The sequence below is a fragment of the Castanea sativa genome, chromosome 10 (genome assembly GCF_040712315.1).
Source record: "Castanea sativa cultivar Marrone di Chiusa Pesio chromosome 10, ASM4071231v1".
Lineage (NCBI taxonomy): Eukaryota > Viridiplantae > Streptophyta > Magnoliopsida > Fagales > Fagaceae > Castanea > Castanea sativa.
The window spans coordinates 10,645,490-10,656,488 of NC_134022.1; the positions used below are offsets into that span (position 1 = coordinate 10,645,490).

The following is a 10,999-nucleotide window of genomic DNA, read 5'->3' on the forward strand; positions in this document are numbered from 1 at the left end:
AACTTGCACATACAAGTTTTATAATTAAAAAAAAACTAAAAAAAAAAAGAACAGTTTATGATATGGAAAATTGTAGAGCTAGTAAAGCTAATGTGGCAACATATCATGAAGTCAACAGAAAGTCAAAGGCTTCAGTTTTATAGTATAGATAGATAACAGGATTCTCTATTTGGGTTTCATCATTTTGCGTACTAAAATATCTTCACACAGATTCTTAAACTTTTTAAAATACCCATATCTTTTAGTTAAATAATTTTAAATTTAAAAATATAAACTAGTTAAAATAGTAATTTACTATTTTTCAAAAAGTTCCTAAGTTGTAGGCTTTTTCTTTTATTTTCTCCAATCTAAATTACAACTTTTTTTTTCCTATAAAAATACCACTTTTTTGTTTTATTCAAATTTTCAAACTTTTATCAACTCTATCTCCCTCTAATTAGGAAAAAAAAAAACACTTAGGTGGCGTTTGGTATGGGGTAATGTTTTAGAATTCCCAAGAATGTTTAAAGATTCCCATGTTTGGTTGCAAATTACACTAGGGAATCAGATGTCAGGAGAATCCTTAAACCCCTCTCAGTAGGAATGTGGATTCCCTTTAAAACAGGTGGGAATCCAGATTCTCAAACTTAAAAGAAATTGTATTTTTTATAAATTGACAATTTTAACCATTTTTCCTTATCATTTAAGCAATTAAGATAAACTATAAAACAAATTATCAATATCTTCTCTCTTGTTTTTATCTTTTCCCGCCAAAACAACATAAACAGGATAAATAACTCTGCTAATAGTTATTTTTGTATTATTCTTGTCATTTTGAAATGTTAGATCACAGTTTTAATGAATGTATTGCTAATTGATAGTTTATATAATGTTTTTTATCTATCTATTTAGAGTAAGATATTTTTTTAAAGGACTAATTAATAGTTTATATATATTTTTTCATTATTTATTTAAAGGAAGATTTTTTTTTAATGGGCTTGGTACTTCACATTCAAATCTAAGGACAAAATGGGAAAAACAAATAATTCATTTAAGATTTATGGGAATACACCAAACATTATCATCTCACATTCCTAGGAATCTCCCAATGAAGCCAAACATAGAAATAGCTACATTCCTGGGAATCTAAATGCCAGGAGTAATGTGGATTCCCCGTACCAAACGCCACATTAGAGAAAGATTTTAAGAATTAAGTCGCTAGCTTTATCTCACTTTTAAATATTATGACACTAAACTCAAAAAAAAAAAAAAAAGCATCATTGCTCGCGCAAAATGCATGCAATGAGCCTTGTTTATTATGTTCATTTATAAAGTCACTCTCCTATCAATTTCTAAAAAAAATAAAATATTATGAGCTTTGCCGAACAACATCGTTAACTCTTATACAACTTATTGAGAGAGATAACACAAAGACTTCAATTAATACTTTTATTATAAAGCATTGAGGCAACACTTACTCCAAAAACTTAAGTCCCATAGACTATAGGTTTTGGTCAAACTATGTTACGTTAATTTTTTTGATTTTCTTTGGTTTAATTACACATTTGGTTTTAAACATTTACCCATATTTCAAAATGGTTGTTAACACTTCAAATATTTTATTTTAGTCTTAATATTTTAAATGTATGTCAAATAGGTCCATATCGTCATCTTGTGGATAGTTAAGTATGATTTGACAAGCAAAAATATTAAAATGACAAGCAGAAATATTAAAATCAAGTATTGATGTTAATGTGAAGCACAAGTGACAAAATTGAAATATTTGAAAAATTAAGGACCACTGTAAAATATAGGATAGAGATTAAGTACCAAACGTTGAAATTAAACGTTTTTGTTTTATGTGAGACTTCCACTTCCACTTCCACTTATAATCTTGAATAAGGCATAGTTTATGGACTAGGATTGGCATAGAAAAGTTCATTATGTTGTGGAATTCATGGAAAGGTCAATAATTTAGACTAAACGCACTAAGCAGAAGTGCACCATCACTTCCTTGCAATTTATCATTGGCCCATCACTCCCACTTGAGCCAGAAGCTCGAGTGATTGAGCTAGGCAAGGAAAAGTCTACCATATTATCATTATCATTAGAGATGTGCAATTTATCATGGCATCATCATACTTTAATAGATTTTCCTACTGCTTTCCAAATTAATATGAGATTTGGTAGGTTCAGCCAGTTCAATTAGTAAAGTTTTTGATGGTTAAATATGAGATTTGTGGTTCAATCCTTACCTATACTAAAAACCGATTGATGTTTTGGTCTGATAAAAAAGAGACATCATCAAAAACGGATGCCATTAATTGAAACTCTAAAAAAAAAAAAGAGATTTGCCACGGCAATAAGTGTAATACTTTGTCCAGTCCTTTGTTAAGAGTTATTGAACCTACAACCTACTACACTACTCAACACACTTTCCATTCATACCTATTTCTTTTCGTGTTGAAGTTGTTCATCTTCCTTTCTTATTTTGTTGGACTACCTACCCTGTTCCCAGAATTTTGAGAAATTGTTTATTATAGCAAGTCCATACAGTTAGAAGGAAGGTATTAGTAACTTGGGCCTGGCCCAAATTACTTGCTCTTTGATGGTGGATCTTGTGGGTCCAAGTTTGGTTATTTTCTGATGTTTTAGCCACGCGGATTGCATGGGCTAAGTGAACGGTTTTTTGGGCTTAACTTCGTGGGTCCAATCTAGACTAAATACATAAACTGATTTGTATTTCTCATGGGCTGCAGGCCTTGGGCCTTTTCTTATTGCTTCAAAAATATACCCTTTTAACACCATTTTTTTTATTCATACTTAATTTTTTAACCTATGACTTATGATAATTACTCTTGTTTATAAGGCTAAAACACCAATTGGTCTTTGATATAGGTAGGAGTTCAAACCAAATCTCTTTTTCGATAACAATAAATTTTACTAATTGAATTAACTTACACCAACTACATACCCTTAACACCATTAAACCATATAAAATTCAAGATTCACATGTTTTATTAGTAATGTCTTTTTTTAATCATTGTTATAGACTCAACCATATCTATAAATATAAAGCATAAACTATACATATTAGTTGGAATTTTAAAACCATATGACATATGCTGAAGCGTGTCTGATTTTTTTTTTCCCATCTTTATCCATAGACTTGCTTAATAGGTTGTACATAAAATTGGGTCCATTATTTTTTATTTTTTTAATTTATATCATTTGACTGATTATTTAGATTGATGGGAAAAGACAGGGTAGTCCTCTTCCATGAAACTATCTATGCCTAGAGTTAATAAACACACACCACAGAGATGCCAAAGATTTCCCTAAACTGATAGTGTTTATATAAGAAAGTCACTTATGGGCTATGGCATCCTATAGCCTAGCTAGTTAGAGAGGCAAGGCGAATAGGTATTGAAAAGGAGCTTTCTTGAGAAAGGTAGATGGATATATACAAGTGATTGAGATCACAATTTCATTTCACTAAGTTGTCACAATAAAGCAACAAATGAAAGACACGGAGAGCGAACTAGGACTCTTGTCCTTGTGCAGTAACAATGAGAGTAATCATTCATAATAAGATAGTGGCATTGCGTCACCCAGATAATTTCATGGTGCCTTGAAAGCGAGACCTTGAAAGACGTACACCTTAACTACAAATGCATATTATTAACTACAAATTATAATAATTATTTTCAAAAAACAGATAAATCACGTTATAAACCTCATAATTAAACAGCACTTTACATAAATTTAAATTTAACATACACTTAGTATGGAATTTAGTATATTTGTTATTCTTGAATTGTAATTTTTTTATTAGATAAATTATACACCATTTCTTTGAGTTTATCAAAATGATATTCACCTCAAACGTCGGGTAAATGACAATCTATCTTAAGGTTTCTATAAATGCAACATATACGTCCACATCCTCTTATGTTGTTACTTCATTAATGACGAAACAATTTTTTATTTTTATTTTTAAAATAGCAATTCATTTGTAAAAATCTCAAGGGAAGAGACTAACATTTCATCCATAATCAGGCATTGACTTATATATTATATTTATAGAAACCTCAAAGAGAGAGTGTCATTTGTAGAAACATTTGAGAGGACATTTTATTTTGATAAATTTCAAGAGAAGTCGGTGTCATTTACCAAAAAAAAAAAAAATCTTTTAATAAAAATTATATACCCAAAAAAATTGTTGTTCATGCTTTGACTCCCAAATTAAAGATAAAATATCCTAATTTCATCCCTGAACTTAATGCAAATCTTTTAGAATGGTTATGGAGAAGAAGATACAGATACACACAAGCCATACAAATTAATACATAACAACACTTTTTTTTTATTAAAAAAAGTATAACAACACTAAGGATATAATTTTATTATGGATATAGTTGGCTACAAACTTGATTGTAGTAAGTGACTATAACTTCTACTAAAAATTTATTTGGTTATATATTTTGAAAATCTATTCATTGGGTTGCATGATCTTTATGTTATAAATACGCATATCAAATTTCAGGTCAATTAGAGGTTATTTACTATTTGATCCATAAGCTTATTTTTATTGATAATTTTATATATTAATAAAACTTAAATTGAAGTATTTGATTAATGATATAGCTATTGATTTTTGAAAATTTTGCAAGCATTAAAGATAAATAGAAAATGTAAGGGCAAGGTTTGAATTTATGGCCCAAAAGTGAAAAGGACTAAGGCCCAAAAAGCCCAAAATAATGAATTTGTAGAGGATGGGCTAGAAACTGAACTCAAATGAGTTGAACCGTAATCACAGTAGATTCTATGATACTTGAAAGCATAAATAAACAGGTTTATGCAAAGAAAATCCCCCTCGGCAAAGTCTAAGGATGGTAGTTCTTATATAGTTCTGTTAGACTTAACCACCATTACAGTTCTTGAGTGTATAGTCGTTTTCTCAAAGATTCTCTCTCCCCTCTCCTTTGTAATGGGGATTTCTTTCTTTATATTCCCCTTCCTCATTTCATCTCAGCCCTCCACGTGTAGATCAGACTGCTGGCTTTGATACTTGTCCCATCAGCATCTTCCTGAAGTCTTTGATAGTAGTTGTAAGGCTGCTTACTACTGTCTAAGTATCACCTCCACATTAATGCGACCAGAGGGTTAGCTGCAAAGCATTCAATGCGGTGGTAGCAGCTTCCCCTTAGATATTTCTTAACTTCCCCGTGTCCTACGTTTCCCTGATGTTTATCCTTACTAAGAGAACCCTCTGAAGTATTGCCCCTAAGGGCAAACTAATCTTTCTTACCTCTGCTTTGCTTAGCCGAGGAGGCATTCCTCCTCGGACTATTCTCCATAACCTTCGTGGCCATAATTTGCTCGTGGCGCTCTAACTCTTACATCTTCCCTATTGTCTATATGTACTCGGACCACTAAAGTGTCTTCAGACAAGGCCCACGACCCAACATATTCTTCTGTGCCCTTCATTCTTGCAGAAAATATTATCCAATGATAAATTTGTTAAAATTCACATTCAATATAAAGTTATTGAGTGAAGTTGTAGTAATTAATTTTAAAATCAAGTTTGTATCCAAATTTTTTATTAGAGACTTTATCTTTTAATTATTGTGTTGAAACTTGAAAGCCACTGGCTAAAAAATCTACTATTATTATTATCTTAAGTTATAGACCCCTCAGGCCTATAGTCACGGATTTTAGGCCACAGTTAAAAACGCGGGTATAGACCAAATTTTCCTATAACCACGTTTTTCTGAGCTATAGCCACATTTTAAAAACGCGAATATAGAACCCTTTTTTTTTTGTAGTGAAATTAGGATATATACGTTGGGGAAAGTTTATTTTCCACTTATTTAAGTTATTTGGTTTACATATAATTTTTTAAAATTTTACTTTTTCTTAAATATGACTTTATTTTTATTTAATTTATTTTTTAATTCTAACAAACCAATAAAAATAATTTCTATAAAATAAACACTTTCTCAATATTTGAATGATTAAATTAATAATTTAACCCAAAATAATCTTACATATACTAATAATTGAACACAAGAATATCCAGGTTACTTTTTTATTCCAATTTTACATCTGACATTGGAAATTGGTCGTTTAAATCGAAACTCGGATGTTCTTTCTTATAGGGGATATTCATAAGCTATCCCATACGTAAGTACTAGTAGTAATAAAAAATAAAAAATAAAAAATTGGCTGACCAAACCTCCAAAAATTTCCACATCTTCTCTCCCTGCCCTTATAGATGAAAAGTAGCTATTCGTAATTATGAGATTGTATCACAGGAACAACATCCTCTCCAATGATAAGTAAATGGTGTTATTCAATTTTCTCTCTAGAAAGACTTTAGGTTTGAATTCCTATAATCCATTTATTGTAAACCCCCAAAAGAGAAAAGAATGGTTTTTAGCCATCTAAGATTAGTTGGTTCAAACATTGCTGAATGTGTGCCTAACATGAACAAATGTCTTCTTCAATAACTAATAAACCCTCCCTAGAAAACGGTTTAAGAAGATGATACTAAAATCATTAAATCAACAAATTTGGTCAACCAACGGAGTTAGCAGCTTCAACTATACTCGAACAAATCAAACCTAGCCTATTACTAATTTTTAAACATATCCCTTATGTTTCCACTTTAAAAATAAGAGAGACATATTGATACAAAACTGATGCCAATATTAATTCACAATTCATTTACTAACCCAAAACAAATAAACAAATAAAGAAAATTAGGATTAATAAAGACAGATTCAGTGGTTAACCCACCATGACACCAACAAAGTCAGAATCGCCTTTGAAAAGGCTCGCACGGCAGAATCTTCTTAACTTTCCCATCATTTTATTGTGTTTCTTGTTTCACTCCCATTCCCATATATAGTCTAAGCCAAGCTTCAATAATTTTTATTTAATTTTTTTTTAAAAAAATATTTATTTATTTATACAAAAAAAAAAAAAATTCAATTATAAGCTCTTCTTATTTCTTTCCCGCAAATCCAAAGCTCAAAATCCCAAAAAAACCATGTTTCCGTTTCTCAGTCACTTTATCTTCATCTTCTTCTTCCTCCTCTTTCTTTCCCGCCCTTGCTTTCCCGCCAGAATCCTACCAGACAAATCAACTGTCATAACCGTCGCTTCCCACAACGCCACGTGGCACGAGTTCATGAAATTCCTAGACGCCGGGAAGGGAAGCCACGTCAGCGGCATGTCCGAACTCAAGACTTACTTCAACCGTTTCGGGTATCTCCCGATATCCTCCAACGACACCAACTTCACCGATACCTTCGACACCCAATTCGAATCGGCCGTTATTCTTTACCAGCAGAATCTAGGTCTGCCCCTCACAGGAAAGCTCGACACCGATACCATATCCACTATCATGTCACCCAGGTGTGGCATGAGTGACAGTGTCAACACCACCCCCCATGGCTTCCACACCACTCGTCGTTACGCTTACTTTTCTGGCAAACCCCGGTGGGTCAACTCCACGCCGATGACTCTAACATACGCTTTTTCGCCGTCTGACATGATTGATTACCTCAGCTCATCGGAAATTCGGATGGTTTTCGGGCGAGCCTTTTCGCGGTGGGCGTCGGTTATTCCGGTGAATTTTACAGAGACCGGGAACTACTTATCGGCCGATATCCGAATCGGGTTTTATCGGGGTGATCACGGGGACGGAGAGCCGTTTGATGGGGTGTTGGGAGTTTTAGCTCATGCTTTCTCGCCAGAAAATGGGAGGCTCCATCTTGATGAAGCGGAGACGTGGGCCGTTGATTTCGATACGGTCAAGTCAAAAGTGGCCGTTGATTTGGAATCAGTGGCTACCCATGAGATTGGGCATGTACTAGGGTTGGCTCACACTTCGGTCAAGGAAGCTGTTATGTATCCAAGTTTGAGTCCTAGGACAAAGAAGGTGGACCTCAAGATAGACGACGTGGAGGGAGTTCAAGCTCTATACGGGTCAAACCCAAATTTCAAGTTTAGCTCTTTGTTAGAGTCTGAAAATTCTTCTAATCATGCAGCCATTGGCCTAGAGAGAACATTCTCTAGTTGGACAATTTTCTTGACAATGGTATTTTTATTATTGTTTTTGCATACATGAACCCTTTTTTTTTTTTTTACCTTATACATGTAGGTGAATTTTACACATTTTTATGTTCAGTAAAATTGTAAATCACACTCAAAAGAAAGCTTAGAAACAACCGAAAATTCTTTCTTTTTATACTATATGGTTGTGGTAATTAGTTGTATAAGATTTTTATTTTCATAAGAGGCGTGCACTTTTGTAAATACGATAATATTGATATATAAAACTAAAAGATATAGACTTTTTATGGACCTGCGGAGGTTGGGACATCACCACAAAACAAAAGAGAGGCACATTCCCTCAAAAAGGGGGACAGCGTAAAAGTTAATATTTAAAAGTCGGCATGAGAGGAGAGGCCAATGAAATTTGAAAATCTTCTAGCCGACCAATGGCTGAGACTCCTACCCAATGTGGCAATTCATTGGCATTGCAAAGCATATACCTAACCTCATACAGGGATTGAACTAAAGCATCACTTAATATTCAAGATATAAAATTGTACAATAGCTGACACACAAATCAGATTCAAGTTTCCTCCAAGGAAGCCTCCCCAAAGAAGAGGTTGCATTGCATTTAGTTATTTGAGATCCACATGCGAAAATTTTTTTTTTCCTTTTCTAACAGCCAAAAACTATACGCTTCAAAAAAAAAAAGAAAAAAAGTGAGATATGAATAATTTTGAAGACACAGTTAACTTGTTGATTGTGCAATTATGAGTGGGAGATATTTTTCGTCCATTACTTACTTGTGAGACCCATAATTTTTTGTCGATTACTCATAACCATAAATTAACAGGTTTTGAAATTAAAGTGTAAGAATGATTTACTTGGTAGTATTGTCACCCTTGCCAACAAAGAAAAGAGAAGAAAAAAGTAATGGAAAAGAAAGCGCTCATTTCAGCCGACTCTGCTGATGTCAAAACTATGAATAATAACAGCGACACAAACCCACCAATAACCAATTTTAGGTCAAGCCACCTCTGATAAATAAATAAAAAAATTTTAAAAAAAATTTAAGCCACAATATCATTGTTCTCTCGGAGTTGACGGAGAATTAAATTTGTAAAACTTAACTCGGTCCTCATTGGCCGAATGAGAGGAGTGAAATGACTCAGCAATGAAGTCGACACTATGTAGCTCTACCAACCCACCAATTGGCATGAAACTCATAAGAAGGATCCTAATCACTTTAATCAGTCAGAATTGTCGAAAACACGCAAGAAAAAAAGTATTCATCTTTGTCTAGGAAATTGATCTTTGCAATTGACGAGGATTTAATTTGTAAAAGTCAAAAAGTGGATGATACAAAAATTTTATGTTTTAAAAGTTTGTGTTGAGTTACTGATTTAAAACTGAGCTCAGGAGGAAATAAAATGTAAGGATCAAAAGTGTACTTATGCTTATATTTTGACTCTTTTTTTAATTCATTTTAGTCTCTACATTTTATTTTTATCATTTTTAGTCCTTAAACCAATTAATACGGGACATTTAAGTCATTTTCGTCACCCAACTAACGGGGAAAGCTGATGTGGTTGACGAAGACAATAAAATGGTGATTTTTTTTTTTTTACACATGGTCCCAAACCCAATCATGTGTATGTCATGTGAGGAACTTACCAACCAATCTAGTGCACAATTCCTCGGAAAAATCCCCAAATCATACTTTATTCCTTAGATTAGCCTCTTTGTCTTTCTCGAACCATTAGCCTCTCTCTCAAACCATCTCTGCTACTTGAAGTCACCATTGTCATCAACCATCTCTCAAGATCTTCAACCATTTCGAAACTGCAAAAACTAGAAACTGCAAAACCACTCCTCTTTTTTTCTCTCTGTGAACTCTGATCAAAGAAAGCGAAAATGCTGGTTGTTTTTGACAAATCTGTGGCCAAGAGTCCCGAGGCTCTTCAGAGTCCTCAATCGGAATCGGTCTCGATTTTGAAAGATGGGTTTTTGGCCAACCACTTTGGCTCTCTCCACCCTAGCTCCATCATTGTTAACCTCGCATCTTCTGGCCTCATTGCCTACTTGCTCCAAAATAAGAACCCACTCCTACCTAGGTATTCTGCAATCCATAGACCCCATTTCTCATACACACCAAGAAACTGAAAATATGGTATATCCATTTTGTGTTTTTTCTTGGTTTTATGATTTTTGGGTTGATCTGATCTTGGTGATTCTTGGGTCTGTTTGGTTTTTGCCGAGAAATGGTAGGAAAAAAAGAAAGGAAAGTTGGGGTTTTTATCATAGGATCTTGGATTTTTTGTTGGGTTTGTTTGACTTTATTGTCTGTAGTTACAAAATGACAATTACCTTTTTTGAATGTTTTTTGGTGATCTTTAGACTATTGTTTTACTTTGAGAGATGGTTGATGATGATGGTGGCTTCAAGTGGCCAAGATGGTTTGAGAGAGAGGCTGATGGTTCGAGAGAGACAAAGAAGCTGATCTAGGGATTAAGGTATGATTTGGGGATTTTTCTGAGGAATTGCGCGCTAGATTGGTTGGTAAGTTCCTCACGTAACATACATGTGACTGGGTTTGGGGCCATGTGTAAAAAAAATCATTATTTTATTGTCTCCGTCAGCCACATCAGCTTTCTCCGTTAGTTGGGTGACGGAAATGACTTAAATGTCCCGCGTTAATTGGTTTAGGAAATAAAAATGGTAAAAATAAAATGTAAGGACTAAAATAGAAAAAAGTCAAAATATAAGAACTAAAAATGCATTTATGCCTAAAATGTATTTTAAGCGATAAAATTTTTTATGGGAAGTGTGTGATTTCTTTGTGGTCTTAAACTGTGGATTAACATAGTCAACTTTAAAATTTTGATAGATAACTAAAGTCACACTGTTTTGTACCAAACACTACATTGAATCTCTAGCAAGTAGAGGTTTTCCTTAC

The 10,999-nt window shown here is 33.4% G+C and overlaps 1 protein-coding gene across 1 annotated transcript; it reads left to right on the plus strand.

The window, feature by feature from the left end:
- Positions 1–6,696: 6,696 nt before the first annotated feature.
- LOC142613850 (metalloendoproteinase 4-MMP) lies at positions 6,697–8,248 on the plus strand. Its single transcript, XM_075786362.1, has one exon. The coding sequence runs from the start codon at positions 7,034–7,036 to the stop codon at positions 8,114–8,116; it is 1,083 nt and encodes a 360-aa protein (XP_075642477.1). The 5' UTR covers positions 6,697–7,033; the 3' UTR covers positions 8,117–8,248.
- The last annotated feature ends 2,751 nt before the right edge of the window (positions 8,249–10,999 follow it).

Excerpts from the sequence above, each read along its gene's own strand:
- LOC142613850 (XM_075786362.1), top strand. The coding sequence starts at position 7,034 with ATGTTTCCGTTTCTCAGTCACTTTATCTTCATCTTCTTCTTCCTCCTC.